Source organism: Xiphias gladius, chromosome 19 (assembly GCF_016859285.1).
Source record: "Xiphias gladius isolate SHS-SW01 ecotype Sanya breed wild chromosome 19, ASM1685928v1, whole genome shotgun sequence".
Taxonomy (NCBI): domain Eukaryota; kingdom Metazoa; phylum Chordata; class Actinopteri; order Istiophoriformes; family Xiphiidae; genus Xiphias; species Xiphias gladius.
In genome coordinates this window covers 22,518,929-22,545,836 of record NC_053418.1, presented here as the reverse complement: position 1 = coordinate 22,545,836, position 26,908 = coordinate 22,518,929, and the positions used below count along the sequence as shown (strand labels likewise).

Genomic DNA, 26,908 nt, shown 5'->3' with positions numbered 1-26,908 from the left:
CGAATGATGCGCATAGTCTCAGACTTAAGGGGGGAGGTTTGGAGCAGCCCGGACTCTCGTTGTTTAACAGGATATCTCCGCCAGGAATAGTCAAAATACTTTCTAGGATTCACTTAAGAGCCTCTCTTGTGTAAGAATATAACACTGAACGACAATTCGTTTTCGGGAGTTCTGTTACAGCGAGTTGAACAACTTTAGGATACAGTTTTCGGAGGTGAGGAGACTTAATTTCATCGCGAGCGGAACGTTTTGGGATAAAGGGACTATCAAAACCACCTCACGGGCTCGACTCGCTTAGTTTCTTCGGGTCTGTATAGGTTAGCTTGGTAGGATAGAAGAAGCTTATCGCAAAGGAAGTCAGACCCCAATGTAAATTTTAAAAATTCATCAACTTCACACTATTTAGGAAGGGTTTCTTTCCCGCTCCGTTGATTATTGAGGGTTTTCGGACCGGGAGACTCACATTCTTTTCCTCCGTCGCTCAAGTTTGGCAAAAAATATGCGCAAACTTGTTAGCTTAACGCAGATAGCTCGGAGTAAGTGAGCTTCACACGTTAAAGTCTGGATATACTGTTTTTTCGGGAAGTTTTTTCTGCATCAAATTTCAGCCCAGTAGTCTTCCTTATCTGACCAACGCAGGCTGTTTCACAGCCCCCCGCCTGTAAGGTGAGTTGTTCTTATTATTCCATCTCTCTCGGATTTACCTTCATCTTACTGTGTACTTGCTCAAGGGGGTAGCCAGTGGTGCCCATTGTAATGGCGTGATTTTTTTTTTTTCTTTTTTTGTACGATCCTCTTGTCCTAAGAAGGAGGCTAATTAAAAATTTGTGGCTCTTAAATTGACTAACAGTTATTCCGTTGCTCACATTCAACTACCTGTTTTTCTTCAGAAAATGTTTTTTTTTTTTATCTCTGGCAAATAGTAAATAGGGAAAACTGTCTGTTTACGTACGTATTTTGTTTTCTTGACGTTATGTTTCATGCGTAGTAACACCTCAGTCTCCTCCATGCTTGAAAATGAAAGGTTGCAAACGGTAACGTTAAAGCACAAGGCCCAAATGTTGCCTGTAATTCTGCTAAAAGCTGCTTTGGTTTATTATCTAAAGTCACAGCAGGCACCTTTCTTCAGATTAGATCATTTACTTGAATAATACTACCCACATCAAGGTAAAAACATGGAAAGCAAATGATTTAAACTGCACATGATGGCGTTATTCCTTAGCAAACAATGGACTTTGGCTTCATGGATCCATAGTACTTTTCCGAACTTCTTTGTTGTCTTATGATACAAGTTTGCAGTAGTGTTATCATTTGTGTTGTATCTGTTCAAATTGATCCTGGTCCTTGTCTTTAGCCCTGTCTCATTTGTGTTACGAGCTCATGTCGCAAAATTTTCACACAACCAGTAATGTTCAGCTCTCAACATTTTTTTCTTTCTTTCAAGTCCTTGGACAAATTGCTTATTAAGAAATGGAGTGAAGTAAGTTACCTCTTTGAAATTCTCAAAGGACGGCCCTCATTACTACATCTGTCATGAGGTCTGGGTCTGGAGGGACAAGCCTGATGTTATGTAAAGCTCAAAATGTTATGTTATAAAGGGAGAGGGAGACGATGGATGGTTTACAAAAGCAGCATGTCCACAGGGAGTTCACCAGAGAGAAAAAAGTTTTCTCTTGAACCATATAATGGGAAGTAAGGATAGTCCTGCCCTTTAATTTGCTAGACTGCTCCCTTGGCACAGAATTATTGTCACTTGAGCTGTTTGATTGTATTTACTATAACTAAATCCATCAAAAAACACATTTTTTGTGAGTGTAAATTTTACCTGAGTAGAGTGTAGTCACTCAAGGCTCAGATTGATATTGCAATTAATTTTTAGAGATTGAGGATGTCGTTTGATTTGGTGTGTCTGATGATAATAATGTAATTTATTTCAAATACAACAGATTCTGTGCACGTTAGGAGCATCTCCAGGTTTAGAGTTTTGTTTCTCAATTTAACCTCCCTTGGGAAAACATACATACTCATAAGTACTGAATAGAACTGATCTTACAGCAAAGCACTTTGGATTTGAGTGTCAACCAAATGGCATAGTGTCAGATGGCTCAGCATTAATTGTCTTTATATTTGTGTGTAATCTCAAGACACCTGATATCCCTCCATGGCACACTGCTGGTGAACCACTGATTCAGATTGTGAGGCTGCAAAGAAAAAACAGAAGTGTCTGTTTTTGTAAAAACTGTGGCCTTAGGGAAATGGTCTGATGCTCTTATGTCCGTTGAACTGCAGCCATGTGCAGACTGGCCTGTTGCTGGCTGAGATTGCAGACTTAATTGGGAAGGGGGATACAGAATTTGGGAGCTGAGGAATTTTATGCATGGATGGCAGTGAACAGTAATTATTGGGCAGGCCATGTTATGGGTTAGGGCCCTAACCTTTGTCTTTGTATAATGAGAGAAGCTAAATGTGTCTTGCATGTTCTAATCTGTTTAGTTTAACCCCATTTATCTGCCAAATTCGGGGAATGTTTTCCTCTCTTAACAGCATAGAAAACCGAGTGGGATTTTACCAAACATAATTTTGTACTTTTCTAATGCAACAAAATTGTAACTAGAAAATCCGAGTTCTCTAGTTAGAATTTTTATTTTCTGAGCTGACACTGTTATTAGTTAAGGAGCATTTTGGATTTTTTATTTTCCTTGTTTTAGATCCAGTATGTTTTATACATTTATAGCAAGATTGTTTCTTGAAAAATATGAGCAACAAAACTGAGACTGTATTTTCCTGTCCCATCACCATTTGTGTTGGAAGTGTTTGTAATTTAGAAACCTCTCATAATGCCAGGAAAGGTACTGAAAAAAGGAACAAGAAGGCGGAACACTAAAAAGAGAAATGTAACATCAAATTTATGGACAGGTTTCGGTCTTGTTATTTCGGTTTGAATCTCCCACTTCTGGAGGGTTTGGACTTGCTTTTTAGTCCCTACTCAAGTCAAGTTATGTTGAAAGTGAATCATTTTATACAACTTTTACCCACCTGAACCAGTGAATGAGTTGTAGCTGCACAATGGCGACAGTAGAGGACTGTAGTATTGGAGAGTTGAGGGGTGTGAGAGGAATTTGTGTGGAATTTTTCTTCATTTAGTCCCTTCATCACTGTTAATCAGAAGTTGTCCCCTATGATTTGGCTGGTTTAAAAAAAACCGGTTGGATTTTTCATGCCAACACTGATATAAATATAAAAACTGGATAATGATATATTGTTGGATTTTTTTTTTTTTTTTTTTTTTTTTTTTTTTTAATAATTGAGACCAAACATCTGAAATGAGTGGGACATTTTACAGTTGAAAAAACAAACTATGTAATGGTTATACTGTTTTTGAATTAAAATTACTAATTTTTTTTTCTATTTTATTGGCCTTTTGAATATACCAATATTGATATTTCTTTAATAAGCTAATATCAGCAGATATATCGGCTGGCCGATTAATCAATTCAGTTTTAAGAGTAACTATCTATAAAAACTACAATGAAAATAACCTGACAAATTAGGACTGCAGACTTTATATATATATTTTTTTTTTGTAATGTACTGCCAATACTTTTTATAATACTAGTATCTGTGATAAAACATATTAATATGAGCCTGCCATGTGTTGGTCAGTCTGTTCAGACCTACTCACAAGTTCAAGATGAGTGTGCTCTGTGTGTGGATTGTAAGACATACTGTATGTTTAGCTCGTGCTCCCATGGGAGCAGAGTATGACAAAGCTTTGTGTCATACTTTGAAGAAGCTACTTCCTCCTCTTTCATTTATTGACGGTTGTCGTACTGACAAGGGCCCGGGGAACGTGATCGGCTGCTCTTTGCGGTTCCTTCTGTCTGGCAGCAGAAGCACTTTCTTGGAGCCCTCCCAAACACTGACTCACTGCATACAAAGCTGCGATGACCAAGCTTCTTTATCCCCCTCGGACCCCCCTGACCTAGCTCAGCTGCTGGAACACTAGACCATTCTTGGAAAGTGAAATTGAATTGGTTTTGAGTAGAACACAATGACTGTTTCAGTGATGAACGCTCACACAAGTGATTACCTCTCAGAGGAAACCACAGCTGCTTCTGAACATGACTTTGTGTGAAAACGTAAACCAAACTGGGATTTCTTTGACCCAGATGCTTGTGTTGTTGTTTTACAGAATGGACTTGAATGGACATTTTGGATTCATTCATGACTACATTTGATTTTTTTCTTTTTTTTCTTTTTCCTTTTTCCTTTTTTCAAAGTTTTCATTGATGAGGCCTATGTTCTTAAGCTTCAATTAAAAAGAGTAAAGAAACCCTAAAAACAGCATTTGTTTGACACTTATTGACAACTCATGGGAGCAAATGGTTGCAGGGGGGTCATTTTAGGCTTGGGGACAAAAACCAACTGTTAGGTGATAGATCTCTCAGTGTGGAAATGATGGCCTGGCGGTCTCTCTCTACAACGGTGTCACGTAACAGGCTGTAGTTTTTTTGGCCTTAAACAAATTCCTCAAGGGGGGTTATGGGGGTTAGGGCCAAGTGTTAATCTCTCTGGCCAGATGCTACAGAGGTGATGATGCAAGCAGATGTGCATTTGAGGGTCACCCACTGCACTATGCCCCGTTTTGGAGGGTACTGTACATCTTTCAACTCCGACAGTGGTCTAGCAGCGAAAACGGAAACTTGATATGGCATTGTCTGAATGTGATGACAGTATTTATGAGGTCAAACTTTAATAGTAGTTTTTAAGTTTTCAAAACAGAACATTTCATTCCTAAGAACTGAGCAAGATGTGTCCACTTTTTGCTTGCTTGAGCTATCAGACCGAGCCTGGTGCTCTGGAGTTTCTTATCAGTGTTTTTGTACAAGCAGCCTTAAATGCTGAAGTACCCACCTTGAACCTTGCAGACATACAGAATATTCTCTTCTTCATTTTTGATAAGAGAGGAATTTCCTTGTCACATAAAACATAGATTATCTTTAGTAAAAAAATTACCTTAGAGAGAATGTACTCTTATTAGTTTGTGTCAGTTTTGAAGATTTGAACTGGCCTAGTTTCTATCTTGTATATCAAAGTTTATTTTCCTTTAGCATAGTCCTATCAAATGTTTCTTTTTCTATTACTTGTACCCTGAATAGATTTTGACGTATTGTTTTTCTTACTAAAAACACACTTATGAAGATGTGAGGCTTGCTCATGTGGCCAAGCATTCATTTGTTTTTATTATTTTTTGTTTGTTTTTAGTTGAGCACTGTGAATGACCCACTGCTGATGCCCCAAAGGTCTGAATGGAGTTCCAGTCGCAGAGAAGCCAACAGTTGTAGCTCCCTCAGCAGGATGCTGATGAGGCAAAGTGTACTTCTGTTTCTGGCTTTATTCGCCCAAGTTTTGAGGACCCAGTGCTGGCCAGCCAACACCGATGAAGGTAAGATGGCCTGATAATTAAAGCTACTCAGACTTCATTTGTACACTGCATTTTTCTTAGTTCTGGTAGCTTTATTATTCAATATCGTCTAACTGTTTGAACTCATAAACTCATTAAGTCGGACCTATCTTGACTCTCGCCTCAAGAAACAGTCAATTGATAATCAAAGCTTTGTTCTTCGTGCAAGACTGTTTTGTAATTCTAACACACTCCAGGCTTTGGTGAAGTCTGTCATTTGTAGCGTTACTGTTCCCGCACCACCCCCATTTGCCTGAGTCTGATGTTGTTTGCGTATACTTAACTGCGTCAGTTATAGCACAGCTCTGTTTCTGACTATTAGTAACACCTTTTGTATTTTTCCTGCCTAACTGAACTAGTTCATACATATGAGCTTATTAGAAACGGGTTCCCAAGAAATCTTACTGATGGAACTTTTGGTCTAATTATTTTATTTTGTTCTTAAACTGGACAGTACAACTTAAACACAACTTAAAAACTAAGATTTCTTTGTACAGAATTTAGCCTGGTCTGGCTGCTACACAAGTTCAGTTCTGAAAAAGGGAAAGAGGCCCTGAAATCGAATCCTTAAAAATGTGTCTCTTGGATACAGTCCAGCAGTGTAATAGCTGCCTGGACTTGTGGGTAGATGAGTTTGGATGTTTACACTCTGCAGTCGGAAGTGGAGAGACGCAAAAGAATATGATAAAGTTCAGCATTATAATTAGAGTAATTAAGCAAAAGGGTCTCTCTTTGGCTGTAAGCCCTGAAATAAACTTGGTGCGGCTGTGTTTAAGCCAACAGTGGGACAGGGAGGAGAAAATGACTCCCATCTGTAGCCCAAGGGCAGCCCCACTACCTAGCAGTTCCTGCTCCTCTACTTCTTTGTAATGAAAAGGTATTTGTTGTCACTAAAAGAGGAGTTAACTGCCAGGGAAACTATAAATTAGCCTGTTTTTTTTTTTTTTTTTTTTTTAAAAAGGAAAGAAGATGCTACTTTGAGCCCTCCCTTATCTCCAAGGATAGGGTTTCTGAGGAGAATGTTTGTCTTCTAAGGTGAACCATAAATTTTCACCAGGCTGGGGGAAGTCTGATGCATTTACACTCCACCCAGTTCTTAATCGCCAAATGGCCAGGTACTATCTATGCGCCTCTGTGCTTGTCCTCCTGCTCCCCCACTGACTTTAGCTCGGGAATCCTTCACTTTCCCCCCGCTTCCCTGCTGGGTGACGGATGGCTTCAGCTGTCGACAAACAATCACAGCAGAAGCATTTGGTTGCATTCCTTTTTGTCTTCGGTGAGGAAACAAAATAGTTATATGCAAATGGCTGTGTTTTATGCATGCTTCATTGTTTGTCTTGGGGTTTTTTTTGTTGTGTGCTGTTCACATAAGAAAAGAATAATTCCTGAACAAATTCAGTTAACTGAATTACCTAAGGAGCCACATGTACAACCATTCAAATGATTACAGCACCTTTAACTTTTTCTCAGTGTGATCATTCAGAGAAACTTGACTGTGTTTTTGTCTTAAAATAGTTTTAATGTTTGTTTATATTGTTAGACGTGACAGTGAAATGTCAGGAAGTTTTTTTATGTGTTGTTCCCAGCGGATTTCTTTGACTCAATGCTCTGCTGTCAGTCAGAGAAGAGCCACTGACCCTTTGGTGGATGGCTCTTCAGATTTAGAGTTGCCACAATCCTGAGAAAGTCTCTTTTCAACCAGAAGTGGGCGCCCAGTGGAGTACAGCTTTGCTGACTCTCTGAGAGCAGATGAAACAAGTGAATTTAAGGATTAACACCAGATTAATGTAACATTTTCCCAGTAAGCAGTAATTTTTCGAACTGTGTGAGCCTGTGACTTTCTGGTTACTGAGGCAACACTGCAGTAGAGCAAATGAAAATAATAGAACTAGATGAACATAGTTTTATTTGTCTAAGATGTCCTGGTTTTACTATGTTTGTCCATTAAAGACACAATGTAAATCTAAATGTAGCTGAACCCATTTGAATGACAGTGGAACAGCACTGCATAGTAATTCTTGTAGCTCCCAATTGTTAATCCATGCTGATTGCCAGCGGCTCATTTAGGAATGAAAAGGTCCTCCACTGGAGTGCTTTCAGCGGGGACGCTCACTGTTTTTTTTTTTTCTCTTTCTCTCTTTTTGGGCTTGCTAATAGGCATTGTCCTATTCTTTTGCTTCCTGCCAGTCCTGCCCTTTGTCTCTTATCAATCCTCTCTACACGTCACCCACCCTTTCACTCCGGTGTGGTCAAGTCAGCAGAGGAAACTTGCCATAAGCCATTTTTCTGTATGTGCCACAGTAGAGCCTCAACCAGCCTGACTTTGCTGCATTCAACCATCACTCCAGTGAGAGCAGGAAATCCCAGAAGTCATTCACGCGGCATATTGCTTCCTATCTTGTAGCCAGAGAAGGTTCCATAGACTGGCGCCAACTCTTCCTTTTAGTTGGTCTTGAATTTACAGACTAGTGGGTTTTTTCCCCCCTAGTTTAAAACCTCTCAATGCTTTTGTCTTCACCAAAATTCCTTTCAAGTTTTATGTAATTAGGCTGATTTTAAATGATGTCAATCAATTTTTCCAAATGGTGGAAAAAACACAGGAGACCATTCCAGATGGGTTGCGTTCTGAAAATATGGTTCTCGATCCATTTTAATCCAATCATAGCATCAACAGGATTAACTGGGATGAAAAATCCTCAAATTCAAAGGAAATGTTGAAAACTTGGCCCTTTTGTAGTGAAGAGTTGAAAATAAATTTACTTTCATTGAATAAAGGGTGTTGCTTTTTGTTTTCTACACTGAGTTAGTCAGAAAAATGTTACCTCTGTCTGCATTTTAGACAGTGGTTGGGTTGATTTTACTTAATTGTGTTATATCTTACTCCTCTTTTAAGTAGGTTGTCACAGAAGCACAAATGGTCCTGACTGGCCTACCATAAAGCAACAAGCAAATTTTACAGCTTTTATGGGCGTTTTATGATGTCTGCAACCAGATTAACAGCTGGGATGTTGACACAGCCTTATCAGTGGCATCTACATTTAGAGGGCAGGGACAGAAATTTACTGGCCAGCCCCCAACACAACGCAGAAACCTTGTGTGTAAGACTGTCCAGGTTGGATAGCTGTAGCCCATCACTAAATGCCTCTTCTGCTTTCCCCCTTTGGTTTTGTTTTTTAGGAGAAAGTTGATCCTACCCCCTGGCCCCTTTTCCTTCTGGGATTAAGGGGCTGTCAGACATATGTGATCCAGGAAATACCTTTACTAGGCCCAAGTGGGGTCACCATAGCAACTGGCACTAGAACCTGCCGCTGCAGGCCCTCTCTCGCTTGCTCCTGTGCACATGCTCACTGGCTCACTCTCCCTGTTCCCTCTTCCCCTTTATTGTTTGGAGGCCTTTGTTGTGATGGTGGGAGGGATTAGTCCGGTTTGCTGGTGTTTTCCTGATGTTATGCTATATAAATGTGCTTCCTGTTGTGAGGAAGTGCATCTACAAACACACAGTGTGTTTTGAGAACAGTTCAGAATAACCACTAGATAATCAAATCCATCACTGTGGCATTTGATGATCTAGTTCAGTTTCTTGTTACAGTGCTGAGGGTACTATGTAGGAAAGGAGGATGAGTGAAATGACAGATTTTATATTACAGTGCTGCAACAGGGGATTACTTTGGAGATGCAGCTTGGCTAAAACTACAGAACTACTGTATGTCAAAGCTGAAATGATTACTTGATTAATCAATTAATCAGTCAACATAAATTAATCACTAGCTATTCTGATAACTGATAAATAATTTGAGGAAATTTGTCAAGCAAAGCTCTGAACATTCTTTGGTTCCAGGTTTTCAAATGTGAGGATTTGCTGCTTGTTTTATGTAATTGTCAATTGAAAATCTTTGGGTTTTGGACTTTTGTTTAGACAAAACAAGGTATTTGAATGTATCATCGGGGGCTTTAGGAAATTGTAATTATTATTTATTTATTTATTTTTTCAATATTTTCTAGAAAATTTATAGACAAAACAATGAATCAATGAAATAATAAAGAATGAATTACTTGATAGTGAGAATGATCATTAGTTGCAGCCTTTATGTACACAAAATCAGGGTGCTAGTTCACTTAATCAGAACAGTGTACCTTGTGTGCCTTTTTGGCATGGAAGTGTTATTCTAGAGCAAGAATGTCGAGCAGGTTGGCCAGTGACAATTTTTTCCTTTTGTAACTAGACAAACAACACCGTTGTGATGGACAGCGTGTCAGCATAATTGGGTTACCCCCTCCCCCTTGCAGACTATGTAGTCATTTAGAACATGGGGGCTCAGGTGTCTTGCTCTCTGACGCCTCCCCTCTCTTCATTCCTCTAATTGAATTTCACCTTCCTTTCCCAAGTAGCTCCTTGCCTGCATGATGATAGGGCCTTGACTAATTTGGGAGGCGATTTAATTTTTGGGAGAGGTTAGGCAGGCGGTGTGCCAGGAAGATATCAGGGAAGCTCTTTCCTGCTGTCTTTGGATGCTTTTTCATGATTGAAGTAGTTTTTGATGTGTTTACAGTAAAGACACAGTCCTGTTTTGTGTGTGAGCACTCTGAACATTGTAGATACTCTGTACCCCGTCATCTATTATTTATTCAGTCTGAGATATGATGCAGTTTATTTGAGTGGAATAATTCTGGTGGTTGTACTATTGTGAATGACTTGCAGTATGTGTCATAGTTTGTATCAAAGATATAAACTTTTTTGTGTTCGCGGAGCCATATTATTGTGTTTGTAATTGCTTAAAGTTGCAGAGCATTAAAAAGCCTATTGAGCTGATAAAGTAAAACCATGTGCTATGTTTCCTTTTTTAGTCTTTGTGGAAACGCAAGCAGAGCTGTTCACGCTCTATCTTGGGGACCGTCTGGATCTGAGTTGCTCTGTCAAGGACTCCCTCCATGCTGTCAACTGGACCAAAGACCATGTGGCCGTAGTGGATGGAGAACACACACGCATCCGCAACGGCCAGCTGGTAATCGAGACTGTGGAGCTGATGGACTCTGGTCTGTACGCATGCACCACCTTTGGCAACCACAGCCTCTACTTCAATGTCTCAGGTAAAGTTGAAGAGACAGCACAGATAGTTGGAGCAGCATTTTTAGTAGAAGTTTTTCTGTGTTATTCTTATGTTGTTCTTTTTTGTCACTGAATAGTGACATTCTCTTTGTCTTAGTGTATAAATACCTCAGAATATAGTCATGAAATGACATCATATCGTTACCATCACAAATGAAAAGTGAGTAGTAAAGGGTTTGAAAATGTAAATAATTAACGATTTATCAGTAAAGCAAACATTGGAGATTGTTGATCCTTTTCCAATGTACAAGATTGACACACTTGGATCAGCATCACCTTTATTAGACTGTTCCAATTTTCAACTTAACATCTAATCTAAAAAAAACCCTTAGACTGGATTTGTAATAAGTAAAGGGAGTGTATCACACCCAGTAGCCATAGTCTGTGAATATCACTAAATGTACATACTGTACATACTGATCCTTGTCTTGTATACATAAATTCCCAAAGACTCATTATTGAAAGAAAAAAATGACAATTATAATAACAATAACAACTGTGTGGATCAGTATAAATGGAATTGTCTTTGACCTCACATACTTTCTGTTTCACTAGTTGATACCCTGGCCTCATCTGAGGATGATGATGAAGATGAAGAGTCTTCATCAGAGGAAGCCAAACTTTTGGGCAGTCAAAAACTGCTGCGTAAGTGTGCTGTTCTCTTCATGTTAACTAATGCTTACTAATGCCACTGCAACAAATGGTCATTACTTGTTCACCAAAAGTCATGGGATTATGAGTAACTGTCAGGAATGGTCAGTGATTTGAGAGCTTTATGATTCAATTATGGGTCTGTCGTGTGCATGTGGGTCACATTTGGCTGAATGATTTCACTCTGAATCAGAGGGTTTTCACCACCTCCGTGACAGCTTTTACACGAGGAAAGTCCCTGCGGTGACTAAATGTGGTTAACCTTAGATGTCTTCCAATTTGTCTATAGAGCAATTAAGACACTCAGGCTTCATCATCTGGCAACTACTGCCCGCTCTGCCCACAAAGATTCCAGCAGCCGCCAAGCATGACAAGCATGGCAACCTTGAGTTTGTACCTTGACTCCCAGATCTTTATCTCCCCCTCAAATTTACACAACATGACTTGCCTTAACTGAAGCTTATTTTGAAGCCACAGCATCTAAAAAAAATGATTTTATTTTTATTTTGAGAAACTTAAGGTCCTTACCTATCCATTACTGCCAAGCCCTGTGACTATAATTTAGAAATCCTTTTTTGGTGAACATGCCTTGTAATGTCCTCTATATAAAAAGAGCTTAAGGTTTAGGATACTTAAAATTTTTATGTTGAGATTTGAGCTTTGTGTTATTTAGTATTAGAGAATACACAGTTTTTTGCATCTATGTCAAACACATAATTTGTCACTCATCTACTAACTGCTTTTTTTTTTTTTGTCTTCTTCTTTAGCAATGGCTCCACAATGGGCTCATCCAGAAAAAATGGAGAAAAAGCTTCACGCTGTCCCAGCCAGTAAGACCGTGAAGTTTCGATGCCAGGCCAGCGGCAATCCAACTCCCATTCTGAAATGGTACAAGAATGGCAAGGAGTTCAAGAGAGACCATCGCATTGGAGGCTTCAAGGTCAATAATAATATTTCAGAATTTTTTTTCCCCTGAGTTTCTTCTAAGTGAAACTACACCCTCCTTAGCGTTTCTTATTGAATCACCTCTAACTCATTCACTATGAGTGGAGATGTGTCAGTGCTCACATTAGATCACCACGCTCTCCCCTGGAGTAAGAAATGCTTTCTACCTGTGAAAAGCAGAAGCAAGTTTCATATTTGACCTAAGACACAATGCAAGATGAAACCCTATGCCAAAAAGAGGAACAATACCTCCAGGTGGGCAATCCTAGCCATCCGTTTGAAGGATGAAGGATAACATTGGCTGTCCTCATTCTAGGTATCAGTTCATTGTCTTTTCTGTAATTACATCCATGCAACAGTAAATTTACCATACCTACCTACAGATACCTACTGTATCTGTGATATAAACCATTCAGCCACAACATTGTGGTTGATTGGTGTATGACGTGGTGTGATTACTCTTTTTGTCAGCATCTTCCCATTTCCAGGCAGGCTGTACTCAAATGTGACGCTAACTGCTGATAAACTAGTTAATTTACACCAGTCTCTAGATTTACTTAGCAGAGGTGTGGCAGGTGAGAGATGTTGACCGGATCTATTATATCACCATCATTTACTGTAAATGGCATCGTGAGCCCCGAGAGATCAGTGTAATTAATCAGTTTTTAAGATCATTTCCTACTGGGAACAAGGAAGTTATGAGAGCCAGTATTGTACCAGTATTGTATTAATCCACAACATTATCAACCAACACATAATCTGGTCATTATGTAATATGAGGCTGTAGATGCTTTATGCACCTTAATATTGACTTGGCTGCGAATGGCTTTATACAGTGGTAGTTGCATCACAGGTATGGGATGTATGTGCATGTTCACAGACACTAGGAAACAATCGTCCTCGTTCCCCACATCTGCTCTTCCCATCAAGGTGTAGGCTAGTCCCGCCTTGTCTTGTGCTTCCCCAGCCCATCTCCCTCCCCAGCTGGGGCACATTTAGGAGTTTCCTCTCAGCTGCCAGCTCCCCTCTCTCCCTAAGCCCCCCACCCAGCCGGGCAGCACACTTAACCATCTGGCTGCTGTTTTTTCAGTCAAGGTGCAAAGGTCCGCATCAGCGGCCGAGGACGTCTGTCATCCCTCCCACACTCTTGCTTTTATGGCCAGGCTTCTATTGTTCATATCGTCTGCATGGAGACGTGCAGGAGTGAGGGAATAATGTGGACCACATGTATATGAAGCCAAGCACAGCACATCTGGCAGCAGGCAGCTGGACTCCCTCATCACGTTTTTAGCTAAATGAAGGAAACTGTATGGCTCAGTCTGTGTATATGCATGTTTGATGTTGCCATTGCCTTAGAGGTTTGTTGGTTAATCACACACTGCCGGTCTTGGCAGATTTATGGAAGAAAAATTATAACATGCCTTGGAAAAAAGAGCCAGACATCAGTTGGTGCTAATAAGACAGGTTGGGGCAGAGATATATAAAACATGTACCCATTTTCCTGCGGTCTTTGTTAGGTAGGACAAAGATCTGCAGTTTAAAACACTGGGTGGTGTCACAGGAAGAGAGAGTAGTGTGTTATTTTATTATCATCACATCACACATCATGCACCTTGTCAGTTGTTGCTTTAAAATGAACAAAATTTGAATTACCACAATTCATATTGGGAGAAGGAAAATGGAGAAAAGTGTATCTCATTTATGTTAATGAAATGTGATTGAAAACATTTTAGCTTTGAAGTCAAGAAGTCAAAGTACAATTCCTAAGAGCTATTCAGTGTTCCGTGGCTTATTTCTCACCATTTCTTTTGTGGACAGGAATTAAAATGATCTGCACTGAGAGATTTATTTATTTATTTTGTTAGTTAAAAAAAAAAACCATAGCCACCAACAAATTAAGGAATCTGTGCAGACAGGCTGGAGTTTTATCTGCTCTGTTTCACACAATAAACTATATGTTTGGTCATGTTCATCAGCTTAACAAATTCCACAAATTTTACTATTAGCATAAGTTCTGTCTGGACTGTATGATTTTTGTTTTTGGTTATGAAATGCTGTTCCATACGCCAGCCACTGTAACCGTGTGTTTTTCACAAACGTTTAGGTCCGTGACCATGTGTGGACCATCATCATGGAATCTGTAGTTCCCTCTGACAAGGGAAATTATACCTGTGTGGTGGAAAACCAGTATGGCAGTATCAATCACACCTACCAGCTAGATGTAGTCGGTAAGTATTATTTTTAATTATGTTACTGGTTTATATCTTGCCAGGAAATCTTGACAATGGTTTAATCACCTGTTTGAATATTCATGACAAATGTCTCACACCAGTACATCTGATTAACCCATCGGATGTGTTTGTTGTCCCAAACGCATAGGGATACAGTCTTGCAGACTGGGTCTTTTTGTCAGCCATTTGATAAATTAAGCGTGTTTACTTGTGGCTTTAGTAATGAATCTATGTTGAGGAGACAGGTGATTACTCCTCTAGGACCTGCCCTGTGACTGGCTCTTACACCATTGGTCCTATAAATCACAATCCCACTTCCTCCATCACTGTTATCCCCTGAGCTCTGCCTGACCTCAGTAGAAGTCTAAAGCCTGATGAACAGTGAGATTGCTTCAGTGAGGGGAGAGTTTTGTCACAAGTCCCCACGGATGTCTTGGTTGAAACTCAGCCAGATTCTTGTAGATAAGTTTACTTTGGAGACTTATCAAAATGGAGCCATAATAACATTTCTTTTCACAGTAACTCTTCAGATGAGACACTTAACTTGCTTGCCCATCTATCGTAGTCAACTTTTAATAATAACACAAGATGCATACAGCTAAGGAAATGGCTGCTTTAAGTCTTCATATGAGAAATTATAAGCTGTAACTTGTGAAATTACACAGTATGAGATCAAATCATACAGGCAACTGTTTGCCATCAGCCCCGGCCATTTCCAGTAACAAAGCCTTGATGTGACGGAGGTTTTATTTGGTCTGTGTTTGAAAATCAGTCAGCCGTGTGTACTTCTGAATTATTGCACGTGTTTGTCTTTGACATTACATGTTTGCGTCACTGCTCACCAAACTTCAAAACTAACATTTGTGTTTCTTTTGGTTGTGTTGCAGAGCGTTCTCCCCACAGGCCAATCCTGCAGGCTGGCCTGCCAGCTAATCGCACTGTAGCAGTGGGCAGCGACGTGGAGTTTGAGTGCAAGGTGTTCAGTGACCCTCAGCCTCACATCCAATGGCTGAAGCATATCGAGGTCAATGGAAGCCGTGTTGGTCCTGATGGTTTACCTTATGTCCGTGTCCTCAAGGTAGGAGCTCATTCTGACCAATTCAGCTGCTACAAGACCAATTCTGCATGTGTTGCTGCAATTGTTTAGGTGTTTTTTTTTGTTTGTTTGTTTGTTTTTGGTTTTTTGTAATGCGAAGGGGAAACGGAGGATTTTTGTATGGAGTGACTTGTATCAGTTCTGTCTGTGAAAGTAGTCTAAATGCATCCCTTAAATAATTTGAACTTAATTTTGCTATTGTAACTCTGAAATAACTTACACAAACCAATCAAAGATCCTTTGTTTGCTACATTTTTTTCTGTGCTGCACATGACTTGTTTTTATTTCCAGCATTCTGGGGTCAATAGCTCGGACGCTCAGGTGCTGACCCTCTACAATGTGACTGAGGAGGAGAGCGGAGAGTATATATGTAAAGTGTCGAATTATATAGGAGAGGCCAATCAGTCAGCCTGGCTGACTGTCACCAGATATGAGCCCACAGGTAATCACCACGCAGCAATACAGGGACAACACAGTGGACGCGCTTCTGGGACCACCCGGAAAATCTAGGGCCGTATAACTTGAGACAACCTCAGCTGTTTCTCTCCTCCCTCTCTTCGTTTCTCCCTCCCTCTCTCCTGCCTCAGCGCTCCTGACTGTAAATGACGCTATGGAAAATTCCCAGCAGAACAGTTGAAAGTGTTCAGTCTCAGGTTTATGTTGGACCCGTTCTCATTCCTGCCCCATGCCTTTGCTATGCCCTCCTAATAAGGGCCTCTCTTGCCATCCTCTTCTATTACTCTTGCTCCTTTGCCCTTCAAAGTCCTGCGTGCACGGCTCACAGGCTCGCTCTCTCCTTTGTTTTTTTTTCCAGCTGTCCCTCTGCTGTTTACCTATGTTTCAAATATCTCTTGTTTGTATAATGCCCACATAGTTGGCACAAGTGTGAGTGTGAGTTTGTGTGCCCTGTTCTGCTGCGGAGTTTTCCATGTTGCCCATCTCTTGCATGTAGAGATGAGACTGAGGTATTTGATGTGGTGATGGGGTGGACCAATGTGGGGTTCAGCAGTGCAGACCTAACCTAACCAGTTCCTCCACTAACAGATACCGGAGGGCTCTTCCTGACAGAGTCCTCTGCAGGGGCTCTCAGTGGTACCTTTTGGGCAGATGGTGTTGGACCGAGGAGGAGAACGCTCCTCCATCCCCTTTCTCTTTCAGAATCCTTTACTCATGGTTCCCTTTCCCCTCTTGGGCCTCTTGTTGGGTCTGCTTCCTTTGTTATTTTCTAGACCGCTGGCCTTAACACCACGGACAAGGAAATGGAAGTCCTCCAACTGAGAAATGTGTCTTTTGATGACGCTGGGGAGTATACCTGCTTGGCGGGCAATTCTATCGGGTTCTCTCATCACTCTGCATGGTTGACCGTTTTTGAAGGTATCAGTAGTTCTGTCTCTTTCCTATATTTCCTTCTTTTCCCTTTTCCAACTCCAGCCTGGCCGTCCACCTTCACATTTGCCAGAATGAGGTCTTTTCTGACTTTAGTTCTGTTTAAAAAAAATGTGAGAGGAAGCCAGGGCAAGTTACAATAACTTAACCTCCCCCTCTCCCTGTGCTCAGCATGGCTCCTGCTCCATCTAACCTCCTTGGATGGGAGAGTATGGGCCATGCTCTGCTGTTTCTTATATGAAATCAGAGAATTCCAAACAACCCGTGAGCTGTCTCCTACCTGTTTTGTCAGGACAATGAGGTCAACAAAAAATCTGGCCAGTATTACTTTAAAAAACAAGATCACACAGATGTATACTTAAGGGTCTCAGCCAGGTAGAACCTCACATTTACAGAAGAGTTGTTTGGCAGCTCTGATCAGATTTCCCTTTGAACTATCTCGACCATTCTGCTCTTTAATTGGTGTTTGCATTTTATTTGGTGTAAAGCTGATTTTCTTTGACAAGTGCTAAAAATGACATGTATTCCTGATGTCATTTCCTGCTGTGAGCACAGCGGCTGGCTTTGATAATTGGCTTGCTGTAGTGAATGTGCCTCATTCCTGAGGCTTGGAATGGACATTTGTCCAATTATCATGCTGCTTGTCAGTCAGCCTCTTCACACAAGTGCAGTTCACTTGTGTTGCTGGTGTTGGTTTGGGCTATAATGGCACACTTTAGTCAGAATGGGACCATTGGTTTGGGATGCATTGTTCAACATGTAGTACTTCCAGCACAAATGAGTTGTATGTTATAATCTCCCACCAACATAAGACAACAAACTGCCATATCTAGTATTTTCCAGTGGTAATACTTGATGTGATTGGAGATTTACGATGTGCAAATGTGCATCTAAAATTTAAATACAAACCCAAGCATTTAAGTCAAGCTCTAAAAAAGGAAATTGGCAGTTATAATAACACCCCAGAATTTACATGTACTACTGAACAAATTAAATAAATAAAATTGTGCATTGAATAAACGTCATTATTGAAGTTAAGGGTTCATAAGGCACATATGTTTGTTCACTCACTTTTAGCAATTGAGACAGGAATATAGATTTAAAAGGCATCATTAAATATTATACTACAGTTGATTTTTCAAGAATAAAGGAAAGGCCTAATACAATTAACTGCACCATTAATGAACTCAGCAGGATTTAAAGCCATAGGTAGACGTATGTATGAACAAGAAATGTATTCAGAACTTGTATTTGATAAGTAGCTCCTGTACATGAAGCCACATCCCAAGCCAAGGTATGCCCCGAACTATCTTTTTCACCAAAATTTGGAATCCATTACACCCGTAGTGTTGATGCGAATAAATGTCGGTGTTTTCACTGAATGGGGGGAAAAAAACAAGATCTGAATTGAACAGTTTCTTTTTAAATGTTAGCATATTTTATTGCAAATTAAGCACATAAATATGTCGTATCTTGAAAACCATTGTTTGTATGAGCAGCATGAACACACAACATTACAAAGAGAGTAAGAATTTGACATATCGAGCAGTTAAACTACTGTTTTGAGATGTACATGTAGACATGAAATGTGAATTGGACTATTTGAGGTAGAAATGATTTCCAGTGTTGAGACATTGTGTGCGAAGTGTTGATAGTATACATAAAAGTCAGATCCTTTGCAAACTGTTACACTCTTATTTACAGTATATCAATTACTTAGTACATCAACACATAAAATATATTTGTGTTTGTATTAAAACATTGGTATATCTGAGTCAAATAGCTAGCTTGCAAGCACAGAATCTGGGTTGTTTGGGTTTGTCCCAACTATTTCTAGTTTAGCTGTGATTCAAAAGACTATGACCACTTCTCACTCTGACAAAGAATGCAGAGTGAAACTCTGCACTCAGGAAGTTTGCATCCCATATGTGTCTGTGTCAAAGGCTCTGGTTTTTAGACATATCAGCTGTGCGTATGTGTTTGTGTGTGCGTATGTTTGTGTTTGTGTGGGACAGTTGTTTTTAATTGAGTTACTATGTACTTGAAAGCATGGGTATGTTTGGTGTGCTTGGTTATTTACAGTCGGTTCATTCATGAGAGCTGACTACCACCCCTCCCTGCCCCCTGTCACCCTACGTTCCCTCCACCTAGCTGTCACACACTACCCTCCAGCCAGCCACACCTACCTGGAGGTGGTCATATACTGTGTGGGCTTCTTTTTCATCGCTGTCATGATTGCCATCGCAGTTATCGTCAAGATTCGCACCTCCTCAAAGAAGAGTGACTTCAACAGTCAGCTGGCTGTCCACAAGCTGGCCAAAAGCATCCCCCTGCGCAGACAGGTAACAGAAAGTAGATAGGGGGTTTGGAATATTTATACCCGTTCATCTCTTCTTTCTGCCACTTGCTCAGAATTTTTATAAATTCAAAGCATTACAATGTGTTTGACTTATTTGACTAATCTGCACACTTTAACAGCATCTAATCTTGATGCACTCATGAAACCGAGAGCATGCATTCATAGAGCTTTCAGGTTCATTTTAGATCCTTGAGGTCTTTTACGTCGGGTAAGTACCAGTAGTCAAGGAATGCTTAGGCTTCGCGGGCATGGCACATCCAAATGGTGTGGGTGGTTTTACATGGTCCCATATGGTAATTTATTTTTAATTTTCTTCTGGTCAATGTTGATGAAATAAGTTCCTGCTACTGCTACGTCTGTTGCATTATGAAGGGAGTAATGTCAGTCTTCTTTATCCCAGGTATCTGTGGACTCGAGCTCCTCCATTCATTCTGGAGTGATGCTGGTTCGCCCTTCCCGCCTCTCTTCAAGTGGATCTCCAATGCTGTCAGGGGTTTCTGAATATGAACTGCCCCAAGATCCCCGCTGGGAGCTTTCCCGGGGCAGGTATGTCCTGGACAAAAACTTCAGAAAGGGCACCAACAGCCTAGAGGCTAGAAAAAGTGACGCTTTGAAGGAAAGTTAGTGGTTTGAAGTAGTCATTTTGTAGGGACAGAAACAAGCTCTACGAGGAAAGTCAGTTTTTCTCACTCTTCCTCAAAAAGCTAATGTTGAGATGCCCTTACAGAAAACACTGAAACTCTTAGAACAACGTGGTCATACAGGGCAGCTTTCTACATTAATATGGTATAAAGTTAAAGCAGTCTGTATAAAATTTAACTAAACCTCAGATGTCTAAAATGGAACTCAAATTTGAAATCAACTTTAAAAGGAAATAACAAACTTTATTACGCTCATATAATACAGATTCGAGGTCGAACTCCATTGATTGTTATAACTCTCATGTCTTTCCACCCCTCACAGACTTGTTCTTGGGAAGCCGCTGGGTGAAGGCTGCTTCGGTCAGGTGGTGATGGGAGAGGCACTGGGTCTTGACAAAGAGAAGCCAAACCGTGTGACCAAGGTTGCAGTCAAAATGTTGAAATGTAAGTCAGCTGTTCTGTTCATGTGAGTATACAGTAGGTTTGGATTGATGGGTACAGGAAGTAATGAGATCTGTTGGAATAAGCTATGGATTTGCGGAGAGGAAAACTCTTCAGTGTATAGTAATAGATTTGACAGAAGCCTCAAGTCCAGGCTCCAGGGATTACAAAACTTCTGACACCGAAACTGATGAACAGATACTTAGAGACATCTGCCCTTGGATCCCAGCCACCATGCAAATGGGAGAGCAGAGTAAAAATTTATGAGAACCCTTGACATCCCATATAAAACAGTGTTCATTAAACTGCACGGAGGAGTGAGGGTGTAGGGAAACTAGCATTTATTGTCTTGTACTTTAAGTGCCTTTCCCCAGGGAGCATTCTCCAAGACAAATGGCAGCCTAACTCCGCAAGGGCTGATATGTTTGTGTATATACTTTGCAAGGTGGTTATTGTGAGGCCTTTTCACCAACAGAACATCAACTAATTACCCTAATATGACTTATTTCCCTCTCCCTCCAGCTGATGCCACAGAGAAAGACCTGTCAGACCTGATTTCAGAGATGGAGATGATGAAGATCATTGGGAAGCACAAGAACATCATTAATCTGCTGGGAGCCTGTACACAGGATGGTAGGTTCAGACAGACAGGGGGCCTGCTACTGACCTGCCCTGGCCTGCTCAGACCAACACACACTTTTGTCCCTCAGACAACAGTGTTGCAGTGAAGCTTACTTTGGAAGATGTGTAGAACAGCATGAATAAATGATTCTGACACCAGCTTCCGAGCTCACAGTTTGAAGCAACCACAACTACCACCATTTCTCTCCAATCATCCCTGACGAAAAACTAATGGAAAACTAACCTCCAATGAGCCTGTGGTGCACATTGCTCTGTTGCCTTCACACTGACACGCAAAGCTCTTTGTCTCCACTTTATCTACCAACTGTTATAACTTTGGAATGTAACTTGAGTTTGCATATATCTGTTGATCTCAAAGTATTAATGACATCTGCCAGTGAGTGCAGGTTATGTCCATTTGCTTGGCTATAACCCCTGGATTTAAACCATTGGCAGGATCGGAATCAAATTTGTGCACATTCTTTCTCACAAATGAAGGATTGTAATTCATTTTGATGAACTTGTGACCTTTACCTTTGCACCACCATCAGGCAGTTTTTTCAGTTTTTGACCTAGTATCGCCTGATTTCCTGTAAGTGCACATTCGGTGCAGAATTAGGCTCCCAGGACAAAGAAACGTTGTGATTTCGGTGGCCACGTTACCCTTTCCTTAGTGCTGCCATCATTACTGTTCTATGAAATAATTCAGATGTCTCAGTTTAGAATGTTGCATGGCATCATTTTATGGTGACGAAATTAGTTATTTTAAATTAGATTTTTTTTTTTTTTTTTTTTTAATTGTTTCTAGGTCCCCTGTATGTGATAGTAGAATATGCATCCAAGGGAAACTTGCGGGAGTACTTGCGAGCTCGGCGCCCCCCAGGCATGGAGTACTGCTATAACCCAGACCAGGTTCCTGTGGAGAACATGTCCATCAAAGACCTGGTGTCCTGTGCTTACCAAGTGGCCCGAGGCATGGAGTATTTGGCTTCCAAAAAGGTAACCACAAAGTACAACCAGCCATTCTCAGCCTTCCATGTCTAATGTACAGAATCGATTAGAGCAGCACCTCTCTATGAAAACTGTACATGAGTTTGGACCCGTTCTTGAAAGTTTAGGCTTTGTGTTTGAGACACTGATTTCTGGGACCTTGGTTAAGTTCTAGTAAAGTCTGTTTTTTATCTGTGCAGTGCATCCACAGAGATCTTGCAGCTCGCAATGTTTTGGTAACAGAGGACAACGTGATGAAAATAGCTGACTTCGGCCTGGCAAGAGATATCCATCATATTGATTACTATAAGAAGACCACCAATGTGAGTACTCTATCATTCATTTAATGTGTATCACAAATGTGAACACGTACTGTAGATGGCAGTAACAAGCATAGCTTTCCCACAGGGTCGTTTACCAGTCAAGTGGATGGCTCCAGAGGCTCTGTTCGACCGGATATACACACACCAAAGTGATGTGTGAGTAGCACGTGTCGTAACTTTTCTAATTCAGTCTTGATGGAATGTGAGGAAAACGTTTAGTTGTGCAGAAAACTGAGACGCTCTTGGCTGTTCCTGTCTGCAGCTGGTCATTTGGGGTGCTGCTTTGGGAGATCTTCACCCTGGGAGGCTCTCCGTATCCTGGCGTCCCAGTGGAAGAGCTGTTCAAGCTGCTGAAGGAAGGTCACCGTATGGACAAGCCCTCGACATGCACGCACGAGCTGTAAGGAAACGCTAACCACAGTAAAACAAAAGGGAGATTTACCGTATGACATTGTGAGGCCAAAATTGATTGTGCTGTTTTTGAAAAAGATCTGTTAAACTAGTCTTAAAAAATAAGAACTTTCATGCGCATGTCTACTAAAACAAATGGATGCACTTTTATTCTCTGATTTGGAATCCAGTTTGAACTCATAAAAAAAGTGACAAAAGTCTCATATTTGAACATTTAGTTCAGTTTGTAAAAGTTTATTTAGCCCGTGCACACAAAACCTGAAAAGATATGGCAATTTAAAAAGTCACATTGAAAGTAAGATACAATCCGCGAGGCTTTTCAGCCAAGGCAAAGCTCAGTCACTGCTGTCTCTCAAGCTTTCCCCAAACAGTTGGCATTAATATTTACATTAACATTGTTCTTGTATATCAGAAAAATTCCAGATGCTTAGCAACGTAATGATGATCCTACCATTGTTTGTATGATGACCAATAAAATGAATTGCTCCAAGGTTGAGTGAGCTACGAATGGAACTTACGTTCAGCTTTGGTTTTTTTGTCACCTTCCAGTTACGGCTAGATGGAAGTTTCTGATCACTCCTCAGAAGAATTTGTCATTCTTTAACATAAGATTTGTTTTTTAGAAATTGATGCCCAAAGATTAAAGGCAAGATAAGCTTGACTGCAAACTTCTGAATCTCTTGATCTCTGCAGGTATATGATGATGAGGGACTGCTGGCATGCTGTGCCCTCTCAGAGACCTACATTCAAACAGCTGGTAGAGGATCTAGATCGCTGCCTGGCCATGACATCCAACCAGGTCAGTTCTCCTCTCTTCACCATGCAGAGATGAAGCAGAGATGTCTGTTTCTGCTGGGAGCGAAATGTTGAGATAGACAGATAGATATATAGATATATATTATATATATATATCTATATATATATATATATTTTAATTTTTATTTCTCCCTTTGTGCTTACAGGAGTATTTGGAGCTCTCAGTGCCTCTGGACCAATATTCCCCCAGCTACCCTGACACCCGCAGCTCCACCTGCTCCTCTGGCGAAGACTCGGTCTTCTCCCACGATGCTGGGGCTGACGAGCCCTGCCTGCCAAAGTTCCCTCCCCACTCCAACGGGGCAGCCATTAAGAAACGCTGATACCTCATCTCTCCTTTCAGACAAACATTCAAATTTCCTCCGCTCCCTGCCTCATGGGGTTGGACTCTTCCCCATATTCCCAGAGATGAAGCTAAAAAAAAAAAAAAACACTGGTGCTTTGTGAGAAAGGAGCTTGGAGACACCTTGTAGAACTTGTTGGGTCACATGGACTGAAGAGTGCAGCAGTTATCCCCGTTCTTGGTGGTTACTATATTTATGGGGCACTTTGTATTAACAGGACTGGCAGTTTGTCACTGTATCAGAAAAAAGAGCAGACTCCCAATCTTCTCTCCACTTTGGGCATTCCAGGGGTCAGGAGAATGGAAAGGACTGACAGTGATTATGTCAAGTGTTCGTTGTTTTCTCCCTGCGTGGTCGTTGCAACAGTGGTGAAGGACTACAATCTGCTTTTCAGACCAAATCCAGAGAAAACACTACCAAGGGACGTACAGCACCGCGGTTCACTGCATCATTCTCCCTTCTTGTAAATACAGTTAGAAAATTATAAATATGAATATATATTTACACTGTACTCTTATTTTTATTACCATAATTGATTTATTTTCTTTTGTACAAGGATGCTTTTGTTTGATCCATTTTTGAATATAGTCAGTAGGGGCAGTTGTTACATGAGAATATTTTAAAATTGCTGAGGATTACATGGCCAGTTTTTTTGTTTTTGTTATATTTTTTTTTTTTTTTTTTTTGATTCCCCTAAATTTAATGCGTATTCATCAATGGAAATATATATATCGGGTTTTCTATTTTTTAACTGTAAGTGCTTTTCATGACACTACCTGCAATACAGTGTAACTCAGTGTTTGGGGTTTCTCTCAATGAAAAGAGAGAGATTTATGAAATTTCTTTGTGTGTGTGTGTGTGTGTGTGTGTGTGTGTGTGTGTGTGTGTGTGTGTGTGTGTGTGTGTGTGCGCGCGGGTTTGTCTGGGAAAAATTTGATCTTGTCTCATTCAAGATTGTTCATTTACTTCAAGGATGGTCACAACTGTAAATATTCCTGGTTGTACGCCATGCTTGTTAAAAGCCCGAGTAATTTGCTTCAGTCAACATCATGCACTTCCACTGTGCATGCCTTCCATGTGATGAACTTATCTTCTACTGTAAATGCTTTTACAGGAGTTACATTTGCTGCCATATAACTTCTGATGAAGGGTTGCAGAACACGTATGTCATCGTAAAAGGATTACATTAAATAAAATGCTATTGAAAAACCAACCACCAAAGCTTTCAGAGTTTGAACTCAACTCCATAAACAGGTCTATAAATATCAAGATTTTCAGGTTTGTGATGTAAATCATGTTTACAGAGATGGAACGATGGCCACTTCATTCTCCCACCCATTTAACACGGGTTGCTGGGAGCTGATTAGATATGATAATGTGCTGCTGACATCAGAAGAAATGTTGGCGGGCGCAGAGAGCCACAGCCGGCAGTAAACATGTAATTTATGGCTGTGTGAATGGCTTGGCAAGTGCTGGTGCTACACTTCCATCCATCAGCCACACCAACCTTGATGCCCCTGTCAGGCTCTGGCTTCCTGCCATTGGCTGATGCATCACCTGGATTGCAGTCTCCACGCAACAGGCCAAAATCAGCCGCACAGTGCGACCGGCCCTCAACCCTATTAAAAAGCCAGCTCTTACAGCTCGGGTCAGTGCAGGTAGACTTCTGTGCGCACTGTGTTACAGCAGAGGGGGAGAAAAGATTATTTAGTAATAGCGAAGAGATCCTTGTCACTTTTATCCAAACAATGATATATGAATCTGCTGGGATTTGTAAATTAACAGCAACATGCTGTACGCCCAACAATACATGTCACGGCCTCCAAGGATACAAGGTCATATCTGTCTCACTGTGAACAGTCACCTCCAGATTTCCACACACGCTGCCAGGATCAAACAAACATATGACCTTAACGTTTTTTGGCAAAATATCATCCACTCCTGGAAACGGGGGATAATAAAAAGTATCAAGTGTGCACTGTGGTTGAGGTGATGATGAAGAGCTCTATTCAAGAATAGAAAGGACAGGAGAAGGCCTTGCTTTATAACCTGCTAATGGTGCAGAGCGAGGAGCAGAGGTGCCATTAGGCGGAGGGTGTTATCACTTCTGACAGATGGCACAGGAAGAGTTCGGTAGAGCAAAGTTCATCAGCTAGCGTCCAATATAGCAACAGTTACATTGCCAGTGCTCTGCCGATAGCTGTGATTCACGAACTCAATCAGTGGGTGTCTGTTTTGCTCTGATGGGGACACATGGGGGAAGGCGATAATTGTTAACAGTTATGATTGGGGAATGTGACAGTATCTAATTAATGGTTTCTAATCACTGTGATGAAAGAAGAAGGGACTGCTATGTCCTGTTTTTGTTTTCTCAGAGAAATTACTATCTGATGACTGATTTGGGGTTTGTAAATTGATTTGGGAATACTGGAATTCCAGCCTAACGCGCTGTGTCCCAGTATACCAGCTGCTTATTTGAATGAAGAAAAGCTTAACTCTTAAATGGCCGAGGGATCTTGATGTGACGAAAGCACATCTGTGGACTAATGACAGGGAAAACGCAAGACATCCTTTCTGTTTAACCTCCCGAAGAATTGTGTAAAATGGGAGTGCGTGAAAAAAAGCAATTTTCCAAATTTTAGGCTACTAAAGCCTCATTACTCCACCCTCTCTGAGAATGCAACAAAGTCAAAGAACAAAGGTGGGGAATTTCAAAACATATCAGATTACAGCAAGATGGACATAGAGATGTGCATGGTTCAATTAACCAAAATAAAATCATTTTTTCTTTCAATATAGTTCTGAATAGTAAAAAATAACTACTATTATAGACAATTGGGTTGATTTCATTATACCAACCTGCAGAGTGGACCAATGAGGCCATTTTCAGACACACTGGGACCTATAGAACATCTTTATCAATATATCATGATTATATAATATTCATTGTAATGTAAGGTACTTGACATTGTTGTTATTACTATTGTTATGGATGGTGATGATGTCAATACTGATAATAATATATTTATGATATAAATTTGTAAGAAGGTTAATATAGCTGAAAATTAAATGGGTAGGGAAC

At 40.6% G+C, this 26,908-nt stretch overlaps 1 protein-coding gene across 10 annotated transcripts; it reads left to right on the top strand.

The window, feature by feature from the left end:
* fgfr1a (fibroblast growth factor receptor 1a) lies at positions 1–25,039 on the top strand. 10 transcript variants are annotated; one of them, XM_040154852.1, is made up of 19 exons: positions 1–214; positions 609–666; positions 5,304–5,446; positions 10,310–10,552; positions 11,127–11,216; positions 11,990–12,162; positions 14,272–14,395; positions 15,286–15,476; positions 16,724–16,868; positions 18,963–19,228; positions 19,640–19,785; positions 20,203–20,324; positions 20,844–20,954; positions 21,751–21,941; positions 22,133–22,255; positions 22,341–22,411; positions 22,518–22,655; positions 23,360–23,465; positions 23,629–23,805. In XM_040154852.1, the coding sequence occupies exons 3-19, from the start codon at positions 5,359–5,361 to the stop codon at positions 23,803–23,805; spliced, it is 2,505 nt and encodes an 834-aa protein (XP_040010786.1). In that variant the 5' UTR covers positions 1–214; positions 609–666; positions 5,304–5,358. The 10 variants fall into 10 exon arrangements, with proteins under 10 accessions (XP_040010786.1, XP_040010782.1, XP_040010781.1 ...); XM_040154848.1 differs by having other exon boundaries at positions 5,266–5,446; XM_040154847.1 differs by having other exon boundaries at positions 1–666; positions 5,266–5,446; positions 23,629–25,039.
* Positions 25,040–26,908: the final 1,869 nt, after the last annotated feature.